The sequence below is a fragment of the Aulonocara sp. 'chitande type north' Nkhata Bay genome, linkage group LG17 (assembly GCF_057382095.1).
Source record: "Aulonocara sp. 'chitande type north' Nkhata Bay isolate Kocher_YH1m ecotype deep benthic linkage group LG17, A_spYH_male_GT1.1, whole genome shotgun sequence".
NCBI classification, from domain to species: Eukaryota; Metazoa; Chordata; class Actinopteri; order Cichliformes; family Cichlidae; genus Aulonocara; species Aulonocara sp. 'chitande type north' Nkhata Bay.
In genome coordinates this window covers 24,276,257-24,297,187 of record NC_141360.1, presented here as the reverse complement: position 1 = coordinate 24,297,187, position 20,931 = coordinate 24,276,257, and the positions used below count along the sequence as shown (strand labels likewise).

The following is a 20,931-nucleotide window of genomic DNA, read 5'->3' as shown; positions in this document are numbered from 1 at the left end:
GGTAGTGACTGAAAGAACGAGATCGCGGATACAAGCGGCAGAAATGGGTTTCCTCCGAAGGGTGGCTGGCCTCTCCCTTAGAGATAGGGTGAGAAGTTCAGCCATTCGGGAGGGGCTCAGAGTAGAGCCGCTGCTCCTCCACATCGAAAGGAGCCAGTTGAGGTGGTTCGGGCATTTGATAAGGATGCCTCCTGGGCGCTTCCTGGGTGAGGTTTTCCGGGCATGTCCCACCGGGAGGAGGCCCCGGGGCAGACCCAGGACACACTGGAGAGATTATATCTCTCGGCTGGCCTGGGAACGCCTTGGTGTTCCCCCGGATAAACTGGAGGAGGTGGCTGGGGAGAGGGAGGTCTGGGCTTCTCTGCTTGGGCTGCTGCCCCCGTGACCCGGCCCTGGATAAGTGGAAGAAAATGGATGGATGGAGGTTTTGTTTGTTATTGTCATCACCTGTCTGATCAGGCCATTCATTTTAAGCAGCATGGTTTCAGAAGGTACAGGTATGGAGATGTTAGTGGATCAGTCCCAGGCTCTTCCATTATGCATCCAGGCACCAGAGTCATGTATAAAGTTTGTGTAACTAGATGAATGACGCTCACAGAATCAATTGAGTCAGTGCTATAGACTGTATGCAAAATGGAAATAGCTACTGTGACATCACTCATTGAATTTGAAACTAGCACTTTATTAGTTCCAGTGTAAATATTTTGAACTCAAGGTGGAGAGCATGGAATGCTAAGTTATTGGCTAAATCCTGCGAACTTTGTTAGCAAGCTTCATTCATAAACTGTACGTTTGCAACAGGCAGACAGACCTACATAATAATTGTTGCTTAGTAACAAGCACCAACACCACCATTATGCTACAGCTGCCCATGACACATGCCAATCAAACTCACCCACTGAACTGTTTTTATGGAGGAGATTGGGGATTGACTCACTTTAGGAGAACCTCATTTGAGGAGATGCAGTAATTGGTGCTTGTGCACAGGTCAAAATGTACAGTTACTGAATCACAGTGATGTCATGCATGTTAAAATGGTAAAAAGTATGTGAATATGCTGACTCGTGTTGTGATATAGTTTTGATGGAGGCAATTTTTGGCTCTAGAACTGCAGACTGACAGTTTCTGTTGCTGAAAACGAGACATCCCACAAACCTGACCGTCCTGACTGGATTTAGCAGGATTTAGCTTCTTCTGTTTTCTTTAAAGTTTAGTGCAGCACTGATTTATGCGTTTCACACAGCAGCATTCATTTCTAAGGATTTCCCTGGAAATCAGACAGACACAGTCCAGAGAAACAGACTCACTGCTGACTGAACTCGATCAGTAAACAAGCCACTTTTGTAGTTTCTCATTTATCAACTGAGGGTTTTGTTTGAAAGACATATCTGCAGCCAAAGAGCTGGAGGTACCGAGAACACCGCTCAAAGGTCTCGATACGAGTATTTAAAACTAGAAGTCTTACACATATATACTGGATTTGTGAGGGATATTTTCTTTTGTTATTAGTCTGCACTCTGGTATTGTAGACATTATAAAGACATTATAAAGTTTAAAAAAATCTGCTCACACAGAGATTCTTCCATGAAATGAGATTTCTGGCCACCTCAGAAACCGGGTATTAGGGTAAAAGACTAACTGAACAAGTAATGGCTGGTTGAGTCGTGATAGCTGGCGCTCAAGTCTCGCTGTTTCATCCGATAAAGTGAATGGTTAGAAGTGATTTCAACCTGATCTCAAACTTGGTACTTTTGGTACTTGGTATCAAAGTTCAGGAGACCTTTTATCCAATATGACAGAGTCTGTGGAACTCTTTTTGACATTTTCTCTAGTGAATTCATTTCATTAATTTTATTTCTGTCTGATCATAGCAAAACAAGCAGTATTTTCCAAAAACAATGAAAAATACTAATAGATAAATAAAATAAACAACTAAATAAAAAATAACCCCGTTATATTTCAGACAGAAAGGGTTCAGGGAAAAGCAATTGCTTATATGTTGCTGTTTTTTTTAAAAGAAAATATAAAATAGCTATTAAATGCAATTTGGCAGGTCAAAAATTATATATAAAAGATTGGATTTATAAAGCGCTTTAAATTACAATTCCACTATTCATTCACACACTGGTGGAGGCAGCTACAGTTGTAGCCACAGCTGGGGCAGACTGACAGAAGCGAGGCTGCCATATCGCGCCATCGGCCCCTCTGAAGTGTATTGCCCAAGGACACAACAACCAAGACAGACAGAGCTGGGGATCGAATCGGCAACCTTCTGGTCACAAGCTAAGCTCCCAACCCCCTGAACCATGATCACCCAAGATTTATATAAATCTTAACTAATACTAGTGTGTTTAAGTTTCAGCATAATTCAGTTTGCCCATTTGTGCCCATCACTGGTTATTTTTTGGGTTACCATTAAGCAGTTATTTGTTCTTTTTAATTTTTGTAAGGCTTTTTGGACAGTATGGCTGCAGTATTGTAGATAAAATTAGTAACTCTTATATGATTAGACTAATGTTAATGAAGCTTATTACCTGTAGTCATTAGTTTAGCTGTACAGTCATGTGGCTTGCATATCAATTACTGGTCCGTGCCACCTGTGGTTAATAGTGCTATTAGTTTTCGTGTAGTGTTCATTGCTCTTTCATCTTCTTGTCTCTTCCTTAGGTTGACAGCCTATTATGCACTAAGCGAACACTATAACAGTATGAACCGGAGAGATCAGGTTTATATACAGTGACAGATTTTTTTTTTCATGCACACATGAAAAAAAGGTTGTTTAAACTCAGCAGTAATTTCCCTGATGGTCCGGTGCAGTGGAGTGAAAAGGGACAGATGTGGCCTGATGTTTCACAGGGAGACTGACAGCAACGTGTAGGAAGCAAAGAAGCATGATGAAGAGGGAAGGGCAGCATGTTGACATCATGGAATGTGTGTATGTCTGTGACTAGACTGAGCATGAGATACTAGCAGTCTGAATGTGTTGATGCATGTATGCTTACGCTCTGGCCTACTTTCTCACTGATGATGCTGCAGAAAAGAGAGCAGCAGGAGGAGAGGGAGTATCCCACAATGCCACGCTGCTCACCCCATGAGCCATGTGGATGGATAAAGGACGGATGGATGGATAGATGTCGGAGTCAGCCAAGATCTGCACACACTGAACGTGTTTACTGTCACCGCCCTCACATTAGCTCGCGCTTTTGCAGTTTTTAAACCTGTGTCATATCGCAAACAATAAAACACATAACTTCCGTGTGAGTATTTCGAAATAAATGTTTTGTTTTTTAAATTAATTGGTTAGTTGTGGCTATGAGGAACCTCGTGGAAGCCATTTAATATCAAATATGTACTTAACGTTTCAATGGATTTGATGTTAAAGAAGAAACTGTAAATAAATCACTAATATTAGTTATAATATAGTAGTTTTAAAGATTTTGAGCTTTAAAAACAATTATGTCATCTGAAATTTTAAATCTGCCTTTAACTTGTGGTAAAAAAATGCATGGGACTATGGAGCTTCTTAATGTGTAAAAAAGTATAAGTGCAGGGATTGATTCTAAATCATAATTATAATTTGTGCAAGAACTCACATTTTTTTAAAAAAAAATTCAGAATATTTTTGTGTTTGTCATTTGTTGTAAAATGTACTTATTAGGTATTTTCGGGCTTATTTAAGGGGACACTGGTCCAAAATTAAAAAAGTAGGAGAAGAAAGCGAAAGGAAACCTAGTTTAAACCTCTAATTAAAAAAAAAGGCGGGCACAAAACTATAGTAAAAAAAACAAACAAGCAAAAAACCTTACTGCTCTATGTATAAATAACTATTTTATGACATAAAAAGACGATGGTTAATTTTTTAATGAATTATTATAATATTATTTTTTAAAATATCAAATGTCACATAAAAATGTTTCGTTTAAAAAAAGTTTGGGGGCTTTTATTTTGAAGACAAGTTTTCCCACTTCCTACCTGGCGTGCGTAGCTTGACGTAGCTCACTGCCAGTTGGTCAGGGGGGCTCGTGAGTGCAGTTCGTTCTGCTGTCCAGGCGGCTGCGCGTGCTGCCGTGCTCGGCTGCAGTATATAAAGGCGGTCAGCGGTCAAAGCCCACACAGCCGCTCTCAGCGTTACGTTTTTTTTTTAAATTTATTATCACGCCGGAGTAGTTAGACTCTCCTTTTCACCGCCGGCATCCGCGTCCTCTCAGTACCCGGAGGAGAGGGGGTCCAGCGCGGCGTGACACCGCGAGGAGCGACCAGCATGGACCCCCAAGCGAAGGATCGCACCAGCCCGGCGGCGGGGGGCTTAAGCGGGCGCCCGGCCTCTCTCGGAGCTGACGGGGGTGACTCGGAGTCCGGAGCCGGCTCGGAGGAGGCTGCCGTGGGCTGCTGCAGCGACACGTTCAGTAGCCTGCCTGACATGGAGCAAGAGACTCTGGAGGAGAAATTAAGGGGACTGGCGTTCAGAAAACAGACGTCGTATCGGTGAGTGGGATAGCTGGGAGGATGCTGGGGAAGGATACTGGTTCGAGAAGGATATGTTTGTGCATTTATTATGTCTTTGCGCCTATACTTCACTCTCCTCGTGCTTAAGTTACACGTTAAAGGCTAAAGCTGCTGCAAGAATTACACCCATGCTAGCTAAATCTTGTAAACATAAACACACACTGAGTGGTGCATACTTCAGCTCATAGCTGAAAAGCTAAATTCTCACATGTCATAGTTATGATAACCCTGCCTTGTCCCAGGCTGTGCTCACCATGCTGCTGTTGACAGCCCCAGCACTGATATGCGCACAAAAGCCAGGGCATTTTAGCCCCATCAGTGAGGGATAAAAACAATTTTACATACACAACAATGTGTGCATGTCCCTGTGGTGCTGGAACAGTGTGGAGGAGGGGGAGGGAGTGAAGCTGTATTGATTTGTGGTGTGTGCGTGCGTGCGTGCGTGAATGCCAGCAGCATCCTGACACCCCAGTGTGACTGGCAGCTGCAGTTGATAGTGAAAACTGGCCAGATCCCAAGTCCACACGTTCACACAGTCTATCTGTCTGTCTTTCTGTCTAGGCTTCGTGTTTATGTGTCTGCTGGAAATGATCTGTAGTTGGGGGTCAAATCAATCATTTCAGCTTGTTTGTGTTCGACTAACTTGTTTGTGTCTGATTTGGGGCAGTGTGATAAAGTGAAGTATAATTTTTACCATCAGCACTATTAAATCTTTGCTTGGGAAAATTGATAAGAAAGGGTCACGACCTCTAATCTGGTGACTCTGTGCTCGTATGTACTGATTTGTGTCATGAAATTAATATTTTTCACTTTCAGATGTCGATGGCGTTCACATTTTGAATGTGGGAGGGTTTGCAGGAGAGGTTGAGTGAGTCATTTTGCAACTTGCACTGTCGACCTCACTTTGACTCGTAGATTTTAATCATCAAGTAAAAATGACTCTGTTTAGGGATTAAAAACTACTTGGTTAGATTGAAGGTCACAAAACAGCTTGGTCAATAAAACCTACTTTGATCAGTTAAGGGAATAAAATCTACTCTGATTAGAAAAATATCATGTTTTTGGGTGAAAACACACCGATTGCCACTTCTTTTTCTTGGTTTCCATGGTGAGACATCCCCTCCTATTGAAATTCATTCATTTTAAAGTTGTAAATCACATTTGGTCTTCGTCAACACAAAGAATAAAAACTGTAAATTAAAAATTATGGCTGCATTTGATAAATTATTTCTTTTTAAACCTGGGTGGAGGGTGTGGGTGTGGTGGGGGTGCAGGATAATTACTGTAAGCCTTTTATTGCCCCAGTAATTAATGACCCAGTCAGATTAAATATTCCCCATGTAAACACATTACAGTTGAATAAACCATTCCTTTTTTTTTTTTTTGAGGAATGCAATTCATCTCATTTTAAAAAGTGCTGGTACATTATAATAATCCTATTACAATCCATTCGACAGATGATAATTACCCATTTTGTTGTTGTTGTTGTTTGGAGTGTGCATGATCTTTTTAAACTGTGTAAGGCAAAGACAACAGAGACTCACAACTCCTTTGTGTTTATTGTGTCATCATTTACGGAGTCTCTGTTCCGAGGGGAAACCATCTTTGGTTAAGTGAGGTTTCCAGGAGATTGTGTTTCCTGGGGAGTGCCGCAGCTGGCTTGCCTTTTTCCAATTTTATGACTGCAGGAGTAGTTTGTTGTGATAAAAGTGTTGCCTCAGTAGAAAATGCAGCAGTAAACCGGAGCATTGATGGGTTTGGTACACTGAACATATCAAACCCTCGTCTGCTTTATGGACTCCGGAGGAAAGGATGACGTCATGTGAAGAATCGTGTTCAGCCAGCAGAAGTCTTAGTTGGCAGAAGTTGTGTTATTATTATGTGATAGTCAAGGAAGTGGTGGTGTTTGATTATTTGCTCGACATGGATCCATTTTATTGCACTTAACTGAGTCAAATATAGCGAGTCAAATGTTCATAAGTAGTACTTTTTAAAAAAAATGGTGTTTCTCCAGACATTTTGTGCCTGTGAGGAAGAGTCAGTATTTGAGATTTATTGTTCTGTAAAACAGTTCAGAGCTTGATCGGAACTATTTTAAGTCACACTTTTGGCTTCCAGTGATTATGAAAACAATTACCCCATGGTAACCAATGGTTGCGAGGGAAAGATTGGTTGGGGAGTGTTTGCGGGAGGTTGCTTGCTCTCGCTGGGTGAAAGTGGTGCACCCAAAACCTTCTTACGTTTGCTTTGGTTGCTCCTAGATAGCAGTGATTAACTTTTACTTTGAAGGTTTCCCTTTTTCGTCGCCGATTTTTTTTGGTTTCACTACTGCAGTTAGTGAGGGTTTACAGATGCAGTGGTGTCTTCTGTGGAAACTAAAGGTGAATGTGATAATCTGATTGCGACTAAAGAAAGCTCAGGGAGGTTTTTGATGTTATCACCATTTTTTTTGGACCAGTTTAACCTAGCAACAACTGGTCAGAGAATAAACGTTTCCCCTAGGGACCAGCAGTTTCTGACTCTTCTCTAGGCCCGTGTAATTGACCAACTTGCTCGCTGTTAGGTTCAGCTCTAGCTGAGATGACTTCGATAGGTAAAACCCAGCAGTTTCCATAGAAGAACCTGTGGAAGAACCACTACTTGCTGCTTTTTGTCTCCAGATCTCTCAGGACCCATTGAACTGGCCTGCTTTAAGTGATGCACAGCAGCTGGCTGTTGTCTTGGCAAAGGTGATAAGATCCCAACAATTTAAATGTGAGACAGTTTAGTTTAGTAAATACACAATTTTCCATAGCCTGTGAGTAATTCTGATCATAATTTTTGCCAAAAATAAGGAGTTCCTACTCTCATTAAGTAATGACCTGTGGTCTGCCATACTACACCAAAATAAGGTGGTGTAGTCCAAGGAGCTGGCGATTGTTTAATTTAAAAATGCAACATTTTTTTACGTAAAAAGAAATGGGAACAATTTAACTGTGTTTTTATTAGGTTATTAGGCATTAGTTACCCTGTTTTCATCTGGTTAATATACTAATACAGTTAGTTTATACAACAGGAACAACTGACGAGTACTTGTAAGGTTATCTTGTGTTTTATAAATGCCGATACCCTTAAAACCTGTCATTCATCAACAGATAGTTGTTGGTGTGAGATGAAATTTTGGCAAGTGTGATTGCTCTTTTATGATGATTATCAGACACTTGGCTCAAACTTGATTGAGTAATGCAACTAGAAACCAGAAGATTTACCCAAACTCTGGCCTAGATATTCTACATATATAGAAATGCAGATTTCTCTGTATAGAGATTAATATATACCGAGTATATTGGAATATTACACCGGAATTGAGAGTAAAAGTTCTGGGAGGAAAGTGGAATGACAAAAGATGAACCAAATAATGACCTTGTCCACCCTGTCCCTTTATAGCTGCTTCCAGTAGCTGTATTCAGTGCTCATAAACTGTAAATGGCCTCACTGGAATCCCTAGTTGGATTATTTTTGTTTGCAAAGCAGAGAATTTGGCTCATGTTACTCAGCCACTGTTTGCTACTGTGCACCGAGTATTTCAGAGAAGAAGAATGTGGAAATGAAATGCCAGATGGTTAGAAAACCTGCCATTTTTTTTCTTTTTCTTTTTCTTTTTTTTAGTTAATGAACAACTTATACTGTGTATATGGTACTCTTTGCTGGAATTTCACTTATTCCCTAGCATGATGTTCTTTTGTCACATCTGAAGTTAGAACAGTTTGTTTCTTTATTGTATTTCTAATCCACCGCAGTATGTCGGTCGTATGTTTGGACTGGAAGAATACAGTCTGGTATATTTAATTACACCAAATAAATCTGCCTTGTTCTATCAACACGACAAAGGCAGATTGGCACGGCGGTTAACGTGGCGTGTCTTGGGTTGTTCGGACCTTTGACCTTATTGGATGAGGCTATGATTAATCTGTGAATTTTCTGCTTCGTGGAATCAGCCATGATGTGCAGGAAATGGAATTAGCCGGTCAGGGGAGATGGTTTGTAAGAAGGTGGTTTACATAGCTTTGAAGTGGCCAATGCCAAGAAGTGAATTACCATATGTGGCAATATGAAAGAGCTGAGAAATTATGCTGTTGAACATCAAAGCCAGCGTGTGTGTGAGTGTATGTGAGGAGCTGTGGTATTGTGTGTTTATGGCAGCATGAGGCACGTGTAACTTATCTGCCAGACATTCGTCACACTTTGTCTGTGTGTGTGTGTGAGTGTGTGTGTGTGTTCCCAGAATGCTGTCCCTCCTTTTATCTATTCTTAGATGTCTCACCCATCTGCCTGCATGACAGCCCTTCCTCTGTCAAAAGACAGCGGCTTTGTGTGTGTCTGTGTAGTCAGTGCACCGGTTGGTTTGTAAGACATTACTTTAATTAGCTAGTCAGTCAGCCGGCTGGACACTCAATCTGTAAGTGAGTCAGTGACATGTTTCTCCAACCACTTCCTGGTTATCTGTGACAGGCAGTTGGTCAGCGTTGCATTTATAGATTTTTTTTGGATTATCTAGCTGTCAACACAGTTGGCATTAGAGCTCATAAAATTATATAAACCCGCTACAGTTCCCACAACCCATAAAGCAGAGCCTTAGCAGAGCGGCAGTTGTGCTCATAGCAGCGAAATGAGACTCTATCTCCTCTGTCCTGACCTCACAATGACCCCACTCCATCCCTGTGCACTCTTTCTGAAGTCCTAATGTACCCCAAAGCCCATATATACATGCCTACAATATTTGCAGTCTTCCTGGAACACTTTATTAATTATGCCACAACTGACTGATAGCCACATTGAGATTAGATATAAAATATTAATTGCAACTTAGAGCTGCATCATAGTTGAAATACGTAGTGGGAGATATGTATTGTAAGATGATGCCATTAGAGATGCTGGGGTTTTTCCCTGCACCATTAAAGAGGTGTTAGTCAGAGCCAAAGGACAGTAAGGGCAAAATGATTACTAGTTTTTTAATTATGCTTTTATTTATTCATATATAAACTATATATTTTTTCGAGTAGTCTACTCCCAAAGACTAATTCTCAGCCTGGAAAAATCCCTGGATATGTAACCCCTAATTATCCTCTAATGTTTCTGGCCAGCGGCATGTAAATGTTCTGTGTCTGAGGCTCACCAAAGAGCAAACAGAAAAGGCAAACCTGTATTATCTGCACAAGATAGCTATTATGTTATCTGGAATGACAGTTTTAATTTAATTTGTCCTTATTGTAACTTATGAGAACATTTGAGAGAGAACTCACTGATAAATCTGTGAAAAAAGAGCACTAAAGGATAAGATTTACAAATATGAATGGGGGAAAATTGCCTCCGTGTATGCAAACAGTCTCCAGTACAGAAGAACGTCTGTGGTTTTGAAGAGAGGGGGTAAAATGGTACATACACAGATACATTCTGATGCTAAATCAGTGTCTGTGTTCACAAAACAATCTCTGTTTACTTTATTCTGCTGAACTTACAAAGTATCTACGAATTTCGCTCGTCTTTTGGTGGTCTCTGCGTGTTGTTTTTATATTCTTTAAATGACTTTAAAATAAAGTTTAGTATAGATTTGAATTTGTTGAAACTGTACTGGCTGATCTGAAGAGTTTTCATAATATATATATATATATATATATATATATATATATATATATATATATATATATATATATATATATATATATATATATTAGGGGTGCAACGATATTCGTATCGATATTGAACCGTTCGATACAGTGCTTTCGGTTCGGTACGCATATGTATCGAACAATACAACATTTGTAATTTATTTTATCAATTTTCCTTCTGACGATGCTGTCTGTGTTGAGCGCTCAGTGAATCTGCGTTCGACTACTCCGCCTAGGCTGCACTGTCGAGCGCAGATCCACTGAGCGCTCAACACAGACAGCATAGTCAGGAGGAAGAGCACAGGGCAAGCTAGCGAGACAGAAGTTAAGCTCTCAGCAACATGGACCTCCCCCACTCTCATTCAGATCTGGCGTTTGGAATTATTTTGGTTTTCATGTGACGTATGACCCTGAAGGTAAGCGAGTCATGGACTAAAGTAAAACAGTATGTTGGATGTGCCATGCAATGCTCAATTACATTGGTGTGAACTAGTGTGTTAGCGCAGTTAGCTCGTTAAGGTGTTGGCCGTCTAGCCCCATGCACGGAGCGATCGGCGGTAGCTCGTTAACGGAGATTTGCCGTGTTGTGGCGTTAAGGTCATTTCAACGAGATTAACCTGAAAGCACTAGTGGGAACACAACGAATATGACTGCACATTTACGCCGACATCATCCTAGTGCAAAGACAAAAACAACTAGAAAAATTTGCATTTCCTGCGAAAATGCTGTGTGGATGCCTTTACGCTGAGGATGTCTGCTGAAAAAGGCTGAAAAAGTGGGAAAAAAAACCCAAAAAAATATTGCCCTGAGCGGGATACGAACCTGGCACTTCTGGTACTCAAGGGAGGTTCTCATCTCACTGCGCCACAGTCATTCTCACAAAGAAGAGGTGGAGAGAGTGACAATGCTGGTGAAATTAGCAGAAGCTGCTTAGAATTGTGCTAATAAGAGGTGAAAAGGCTAAACATTTAGCAGAAAAGAGGTGAATCAGAAGAAGTTCTGCTGAAAAGAGGTAAAGAAGCAAAAAGATGAGCTGAAAAGAGGTTTAGAAGCAGAAGTGCTTGCTCAAGATGACTGTATGTGTAATGACACACTGGAGAGTGTCAAGAAAGCAGAGCGCATGCAAGCAGGGAACATGTGTAGCAACTGTCACAGGTAGGATTAGAACCTCTGCCACCAGGTCTCACGGCAGCTGCCCTACCCTCTGAACCAAATGAGTTCTGGTCACAAGCAAAGATATGATGAGAGGGAAAATGTGCACTGTGGAGCAGAAGCTAAAAATAGCAGAAAAGAGGTGAAGAGGAAGAACTTTGCTGTGAAATGAGGTAAAGAAACTTAAATTTGTGCTTAAAACAAGTGAAAAAGCTGAACTCTGAAATCCTGCTAAAACAGCAGAAGAGGCTGATATTGTTCAGCTACTCATTGAGCCAAACTGGTTCTCACATAACTGAAAAAAGGTGGAAAAGCTTAAAATTGTAATGAAAACAGCAGAAGAGGGTGAGATTTGTGCTGATAAGAGGTGAAAATGCTGAACCAATCAGAGGTACTGCTTCTGTCTGCTTCATCAGGCTGTGTACTTGTATGTATTTCTGCCATAGACTGTTAACAAGAATCTGAGGTCCATATTAGAAAAGCTGCTAAAATCATTAAACTTTACAGAATTGTAATAAATTATCAATATGAATTACCGGTCTGTGATAGTGTATAAATTTGTAGTTAAAAAAAAAACATGTGGGCCAAGGTGGAATCGAACCCATGACCTCTGGTCTGAAGAGCGGTGTCATTACCAATCGCGCCACCTCTAAGGGGGCGGGCGCTTTGAAAAAAAGGTTCATGAGGAGTCAGAATTAGATCGCGGTGAGACGCGAAAAACGCCGTTTTTTGGAGTTACAAAACGTCGTGTAACTCAAAAACTAGGTGGGATAGAAGGATAATTCTTGCACTGGGTGAATCAGCGGACTTTGGTGTACTTTGACTGCGAGTTACATAGCTCTTTGTATCTCCGTCGCGGAGATATGACGAGAGAAGAAACGGCTTCATTTTCGGAATTTGAAAAATGAGAGGAGGACAGATTTCCACCCCTCAAACAAGTCTAACTCATCTCAGAACGGTAATAGGTCAGAAAATAATTCTTGAATTGTGAGCGTCAGGAGTGTCTGAAGATATATGGGGACAAGCCTCATGTCTTAACTTTGCTTCGTTAAGGAGATATGACGATTTGAAAATGCCTTCAGTTTCAGTATTTCAGCTCTGACTTTCACAACCTCCCCATAGACTTTGAATGGGGAGTTTTTAGACCATGTGTCACTTCGAGGCAAATTGTGAAAAAACCGTAACTCTCACAATATTTATAGTGACACTGTCTTAAAGCCAGCAAAAATACCTACGTTTTGATGTATAATTTGTGGAAGTTGAGTGGAAATTGAGCGAGTAGCAAGGAGTTGTTCAGACATGAAGAGAAAATTCAGAACGGACGAGTGTGCAGTGGGAGTTAATTGCATAGCAACCATAGCAACACATGTATTTTCTGAAAAATCTCAATTTTGCAACTGAAAACTCAAAGAGGGATAAGATGAAAACGGTAGAAGATCTGAAAAAGCTGAATCACACAGGAATAGCCAAATCATTTGAGAACATTTTAAAGTTTGAATGGAGTTTCTAGGTGAAAGTATGAGGCAGTAGTTAAGTTTCAAAGACAAGAAAGTTTTAGCAGAATTGTGGAAGTTTCCCATTCATTTCAATGGGACAAATTAAAGGAAAAAAGTGTAATATTTTAAAAAGTATAATAGTAATAAACACCAAAAGATATAGCCGGCATTAGCAGAAAGAGCAGAAGAGTTTAGAGTTTGAACGGAGAAAATCAGCTGAAAACTGAGGGAGTAGTTAAACGGCAAAAAGTGTACGGAAGCGACAGGAATAACTAGAAAAATTTGCATTTCCTGCGAAAATGCTGTGTGGATGCCTTAACGCTGAAGATGTCTGCTGAAAAAAGCAGAAAAGGTTGAAAAAGAAAATGTTGCCCTGAGCAGGATTCGAACCTGGCCCTTCTGGTACTCAAGGCAGGTTCTCAACTCACTGGGCCAAACTGTTTCTCACAAGGAAGAGGTGGAGAGACGGACAATTGTGATGAAATGAGCAGAAGAGGCTGAGAATTTCATTTGAATGGGACCAATTAATCTTAATATTTTAAAAAGTATGATAGCAGAAAATACCAAAAGACATAGCAGGAATTAGCAGAAATAGCAGAATAGTTTAAAATTTGAACGGTGAAAATCGGCTGAAAATTGTGGAAGTAGTTAAGTGCCAAAAAGATCCCAAGAGGAACTCAATACTTCACTAGAAAAATTTGCATTTCCTGCGAAAATGCAGTGTGGATGCTTAAAGCTGAAGCTGTATGCAAAAAGTAGCTGAAAAAGCTGAAAAGTTGCAGAAATTGTAAAAACTTTGCAGAAGCAAAAGAAGTTTGCTAAAATGGAATAACTTAGCAGAACTGCAATATCTTAGAGGAAACATAATACTTGGCAGAAATACAATAGCATAGCAGAATTTAGCAGAAATATTGTAACTTACCAGAAACATGATAACTTCTCAAAAATACAAGAATTTAGGAGAAATAGTATAAGATAACAGAAAGAATATATTTAGCCAAAAATACTTAAACATTACAGAAACACTATGATTTAGAAAAATAGTACAACAGAGCAGAAATATTGTGATTTACCAGAGACACTGTGATGAACTATGAATATTGTAATTTTAAATTGAGACTATGTTTTAGCACAAATATTATAATTTGGCAGAAATACTATATTAAGCACAAATCCTATAAAAAGCAGAAATGGTATGATTAAGCACAAATACTACATTTAGTAGAAATACTTTGTTTTAGCACAAATCCCATAAAAAGCAGAAATACTGTACTATGATTTAGTAGAAAAACTATAATTAATCAGAAATACTAAATTTAGCAGAAATACTATATTAAGCACAAATACTATAAAAGCAGAAATAGTATATTAAGCACAAATCTTATAAAATAGCAGAAATAGTATGATTTAGCACAATAGTAATAAGTTAAACAGAAAAATTGGAAAAGCAAAATGGACAGCTGAAAAAATGCTGAACATGCTGAGGGTCCCTCAAATATACTTGTTAAATGACAAAAATCTGCAAAAAAATTTATTACAGCCACACAATCACAAATATGTACACATGAGGAAACACACATGCACAGAGAGACCCACACACAAGATCCAATTCAGTCAACCAGTCTAAATATATTGAATTTAAATCTTAGAATGAGATCATCCCATTAAAAGCCTTTCTCTCTCTCTCTCTCTCTCTCTCTCTCTCTCTCTCTCTCTCTGTCATACACACACACACACACACACACACACACACACACACACACACAGGGAGAGAGAAGTAAGTTTCTAGGTCAGCCTGGGAGCTGGTGAATTTGAATCCACCAATCAGAGAGGCTGTGCACTTTTCCCCACCAAAACAGGTGCATCTGTTTACACACGCAGCAGCACAGAGAGACACAGGATTTTTGCAGTCTATTTCTCATAGTGACGACTCCCCTCAAACAAATGACCGTAATTTCGTAACCGTAGGGGCTAGAACGGTCATTCTTACACCGTTTTGTTCAGAAGAGATGGGGGAATCTTCAAGTGTTGACAATTTAATATTAAAATATGAATTTTTAGAGATATATGACATGGATGACTTGTTGACTTAGAAGCCACGAATTCCCCAATATGCAAATTTGAATGCCTGAGACCACATATGTGATTGGCTGGCTGGGAAGCCGTGCAGGCCCTGATTTGTGGATTTGAATTCCTCAGCCCTCAGATATGATTGGCTGGCTTAGAAGCCACGAAGGCCCCAATATGCAAATTTGAATGCCTCAGGACACTTATTTGATTGGCTGGGAAACTGTGCAGGCCCTGATTTGAAAATTTGAATGTCTCAGTCCTCACAGAGGATTGGCTGCCTGGGGACCTGGCAGAAATATATAGAAATACTATTATTAAGCATAAATACTACATTTAGTAGAAATACTATGTTTTAGCACAAATATTATAAAAAGCAGAAAAACTATAATTTAGCAGAAATACTATATTAAGCACAAATCCTATAAAAAGCAGAAATACTATAATTTAGAACAAATAGTATAAAAAGCAGAAATACTATAATTTAGCAGAAATACTATGTTAGGCACAAATCCTATAAAAAGCAGAAATACTATAATTTAGCAGAAATACTATATTAGGCATAAATCCTATGAAAAGCAGAAATAGTATGATTTAGCAGAAATACTGTATTTAGCACAAGTACCGAAAAGTACCAGAAATACTATGATTTAGCAGAATAGTAATAACTTATTGAAACACAAATGCACAGAGGGACACACAAACACAGGCTCTAATCCAGTCAACCAGTCTAACTATGTTCAATTTAAATCCTACAATGACATGCTGTCAAATATGGGCAGGGTCCTCTCTCTCCCACTAAACACACACACACACACACACACACACACACACACACACACACACACACAGGGAGAGAGGACTAAGTTTCTAGGTCAGCCTGGGAGCTGCTGAATTTGAATCCACCAATCAGAGAGGCTGTTTACGTTTTCCCGCCAAAACAGGTGCATCTTTTTACACACGCAGCACAGAGACATAGACCTGCTTCTTTCAGTTTATTTCACATAGTGAGGATTCCCCTCAAACAAATTACCATAATTTCCTAACCATAGGGGCTAGAGCGGTCATTCTTACACCGTTTTGTTCAGAAGAGATGGGGGAATCTTCAAGTGTTGACAATTTATCATTAAAATATGAATTTTTAGAGATATATGACATGGATGACTTGTTGACTTAGAAGCCACGAATTCCCCAATATGCAAATTTGAATACCTGGAGCCCACATACATGATTGGCTGGCTGGGAAGCTGTGCAGGCCCTGATTTGTGGATTTGAATTCCTCAGCCCTCAGATATGATTGGCTGGCTTAGAAGCCATGAAGGCCCCAATATGCAAATTTGAATGCCTCAGGACACATATATGATTGGCTGGGAAGCCGTGCAGGCCCTGATTTGAAAATTTGAATGTCTCAGTCCTCACAGAGGATTGGCTGCCTGGGGACCTGGCAGAAATATATAGAAATACTATTATTAAGCATAAATACTACATTTAGTAGAAATACTATGTTTTAGCACAAATACTATAAAAAGCAGAAATACTATAATTTAGCAGAAATACTATATTAAGCACAAATCCTATAAAAAGCAGAAATAGGATGATTAAGCATAAACACTACATTTAGTAGAAATACTATGTTTGAGCAAAAATCCTATAAAAAGCAGAAATACTATATTAGGCACAAATCCCATAAAAAGCAGAAATAGTATGATTAAGCATAAATACTACATTTAGTAGAAATACTATGTTTTAGCACAAATAGTATAAAAAGCAGAAATATTGTAATTTAGCAGAAATACTATATTAGGCACAAATCTTATAAAATAGCAGAAATAGTATTATTTAGCACAATAGTAATAAGTTAAACAGAAAAATTGGAAAAGCAAAATGGACAGCTGAAAAAATGCTGAACATGCTGAGGGTCCCTCAAATATACTTGTTAAATGAAAAAATCAGCAAAAAAATTTATGACAGCCACACAATTACAAATATGTACACAGGCTCTAATTCAGTCAAGCAGTCTAACTATATTCAATTTAAATCCTACAATGACATGCTGCCAAATATGGGTAGGGTTCTCTCTCTCCTACTAAACACACACACACACACACACACACACACACACACACACACACACACACACACACACACACACACAGGGAGAGAGAAGTAAGTTTCTAGGTCAGCCTGGGAGCTGCTGAATTTGAATCCACCAATCAGAGAGCCTGTGTACTTTTTCCCGCCAAAACATGTGCCTCTTTTTACACACGCAGCACAGAGAGGCACAGGATTATTGCAGCCTATTTCTCATAGTGAGGACTCCCCTCAAACAAATGACCATAATTTCCAAACCGTAGGGGCTAGAGCGGTCATTCTTACACCGTTTTGTTCAGAAGAGATGGGGGAATCTTCCAGTGTTTACAATTTATCATTAAAATATGAATTATTAAAGATATTTGACTTGTAATGCACCATAACTGAGTAGAGCGAAGCAAAAACTGCCTTGACTTGCCCTCAAACAACGCTTTCTAACTCGAAATCTATTTGGAGTATCGATATCATTCTTTCACCGTAAGAGACAGCAGGCTTTGGTGAACAATCATGGAAATTTTCAGGTCTCTGTGGAAATCCAACAAAAAGTTATGACGAGAGAAAAAAGTGGTTCATTTCCACAGTTTGAAATCTGAAGAAATCTGAGCGAAGGACGAATTTCCTACCCTCAAACAAGTCCAACTCATTTCAGAACGGTAATAGGTGAGAAAGAAATTCTTGAATTGTGAGCGTCAGGGGTGTCTGAAGATATTCGGGGACAAGCCTCATGTCTTAACTTTGCTTCGTTAAGGAGATATGACGATTCGAATATGCCTCTCATTACAGAAATCCAGCGGTGATTTTGAACAAGCTCTCCATTCACTTTATATGGAGAGTTTTCTGACCTTGTGTTAGTCTGAGGAGATTTGCAAAAATTCTATAAATCCCACAACAATGATGGTGACATTTTCTGAAAGCCAGCAAAAATACCTACGTTTTGATGTATAATTTGTGGAAGTTGAGTGAAAATTGAGCAAGTAGCAGGAAGTTGTTCGGACATGAAGTGAAAATTGCAAAACCTTCAGTGGCACACTGGAAGCCAAGAGCATAGCAACCATAACAACACATGTATTTTGTGAAAAATCACAATTTTGCAACTCAAAACTTTAAGAGGCATAAAAGTAAAACAGTAAAAGATTTGAAAAAGCTGAATCATACCTGAATAGCCCAATAATTTGTGAACATTTTAAAGTTTGAATGGTTGTTCTAGGTGAAAATATGAGGAAGTAGTTAAGTTTCAAAAACAAGCAAATTTTAGCAGAATTGCTGAAGTTTCCCATTCATTTCAATGGGACAAATTAAAGGAAAAAAGTGGAATATTTTAAAAAGTATAATAGTTAAAAATAGCAAAAATCATAGCAGGAATTAGCAAAAATAGCTGAATAGTTTAAAATTTGAACGGTGAAAATCGGCTGAAAATTGTGGAAGTAGTTTAACGGCGAAAAGTGTACGGAAGCAACTAGAATAATAATAATAATAATAAAGAATAAAGAGAAACAGGAACTCAATAGTGTGGATGCTTAAGCATCCACACAACTAGAAAAAATTGCATTTCCTGCGAAAATGCTGTGTGGATGCCTTACGCTGAAGATTTCTGCTGAAAAAAGCAGAAAAAGTTGAAAAAACAAAAAACATTGCCCTGAGCGAGATTCGAACCTGGCCTTTCTGATCTATAGGCGGCGTCTCACCTTACTGGACCAAACTGATTCTTACAAAGAAGAGGTGGAGAGACTGACAATTCTGGTGAAATTAGCAGAAGCTGCTTAGTATTGTGCTAATAAGAGGTGAAAAGGCTAAACATTTAGCAGAAAAGAGGTGAATCAGAAGAAGTTCTGCTGAAAAGAGGTAAAGAAGCAAAAAGATGAGTTGAAAAGAGGTGTAGAAGTGCTTGCTGAAGATGGCTGTATGTGTAATGACACACTGGAGAGTGTCAAGAAAGCAGAGCGCATGCAAGCAGGGAACATGTGTAGCAACTGTCACAGGTAGGATTCGAAACTCTGCCCCCGGGTCTCACGGCAGCTGCCCTACCCTCTGAGCCAAATGAGTTCTGGTCTCAAGCAAATATATGATGAGAGAGAAAATGTGCACTGTGGAGCAGAAGCTCAAATTAGCAGAAAAGAGGTGAAGAGGAAGAACTTTGTTGTGAAATGAGGTAAAGAAACTGAAATTTGTGCTTAAAACAAGTGAAAAAGCTGAACTCTGAAATCCTGCTAAAACAGTAGTAGAGGCTGATATTTTTCAGCTACTCACTGAGCCAAACTGGTTCTCACGTAACTGAAAAAAGGTGGAAAAGCTTAAAATTCTAATGAAAACAGCAGAAGAGGCTAAGTGCACTGTGGAGCAGGAGCTCTAATTAGCAGAAAAGAGGTGAAGAGGAATAATTTCTGCTGAAAAGAGGTAAAGAAGCAAAAAGCCGAGTTGAAAAGAAGTGTAGAAGCAGAAGTGCTTGCTGAAGATGGCTGTATGTGTAATGACACACTGGAGAGTGTCAAGAAAGCAGAGCGCATGCAAGCAGTGAACATGTGTAGCAGCTGTCACAGGTAGGATTCGAACCTCTGCCACCGGGTCTCACGACAGATGCCCTACCCTCTGAGCCAAATGAGTTCTGGTCACAAGCAAAGATATGATGAGAGGGAAAATGTGCACTGTGGAGCAGCAGCTCAAATTAGCAGAAAAGAGGTGAAGAGGAAGAACTTTGTTGTGAAATGAGGTAAAGAAACTGAAATTTGTGCTTAAAACAAGTGAAAAAGCTGAACTCTGAAATCCTGCTAAAACAGCAGAAGAGGCTGATATTTTTCAGCTACTCATTGAGCCAAACTGGTTCTCACGTAACTGAAAAAAGGTGGAAAAGCTTAAAATTCTAATGAAAACAGCAGAAGAGGCTGAGTGCACTGTGGAACAGAAGCTCAAATTAGCAGAAAAGAGGTGAAAACAGCAGAAGAGGGTGAGATTTGTGCTGATAAGAGGTGAAACTGCGGAACCAATCAGAGGTACTGCTTCTGTCTGCTTCATCAGGCTGTGTACTTGTATGTATTTCTGCCATAGACTGTTAACCAGAATCTGAGGTCCATATTAGAAAAGCTGCTAAAATCATTAAACTTTGCAGAATTGTAATAAATTATCAATATGAATTACCGGTCTGTGATAGTGTATAAATTTGTAGTTAAAAAAAAAACATGTGGGCCAAGGTGGAATCGAACCCACGACCTCTGGTCTGAAGAGCGGTGTCATTACCAATCGCGCCACCTCTAAGGGGGCGGGCGCTTTGAAAAAAAGGGTGATGAGGAGTCAGAATTAGATCGCGGTGAGACGCGAAAAACGCCGTTTTTTGGAGTTACAAAACGTCGTGTAACTCAAAAACTAGGTGGGATAGAAGCATAATTCTTGCACTGGGTGAATCAGCGGACTTTGGTGTACTTTGACTGCGATTTACATAGCTCTTTGTATCTCCGTCGCGGAGATATGACGAGAGAAGAAACGGCTTCATTTTCGGAATTTGAAAAATGAGAGGAGGACAGATTTCCACCCCTCAAACAAGTCTAACTCATCTCAGAACGGTAATAGGTGAGAAAATAATTCTTGAATTGTGAGTGTCAGGAGTGTCTGAAGATATACAGGGACAAGCCTCATGTCTTAACTTTGCTTCGTTAAGGAGATATGACGATTTGAAAATGCCTTCAGTTTCAGTATTTCAGCTCTGAGTTTCACAACCTCCCCATAGACTTTGAATGGGGAGTTTTTAGACCATGTGTCACTTCGAGGCAAATTGTGAAAAAAACGTAACTCTCACAATAATTATAGTGACACTGTCTTAAAGCCAGCAAAAATACCTACGTTTTGATGTATAATTTGTGGAAGTTGAGTGGAAATTGAGCGAGTAGCAAGGAGTTGTTCAGACATGAAGAGAAAATTCAGAACGGACGAGTGTGCAGTGGGAGTTAATTGCATAGCAACCATAGCAACACATGTATTTT

The 20,931-nt window shown here is 39.6% G+C and overlaps 1 protein-coding gene across 4 annotated transcripts in view; it reads left to right on the top strand.

The window, feature by feature from the left end:
* The first annotated feature begins 4,019 nt into the window (after positions 1-4,019).
* The window catches only part of dgki (diacylglycerol kinase, iota), a 116,489-nt gene continuing 99,577 nt past the window's right edge, over positions 4,020-20,931 (top strand). For all 4 annotated transcript variants that reach the window (XM_086270209.1, XM_086270211.1, XM_086270210.1 and 1 more), the window contains exon 1: positions 4,020-4,485. In XM_086270209.1, the coding sequence (XP_086126335.1) occupies positions 4,262-4,485 (224 nt within the window). In that variant the 5' untranslated portion in view covers positions 4,020-4,261. The remainder of the gene's footprint in view (positions 4,486-20,931) is intronic.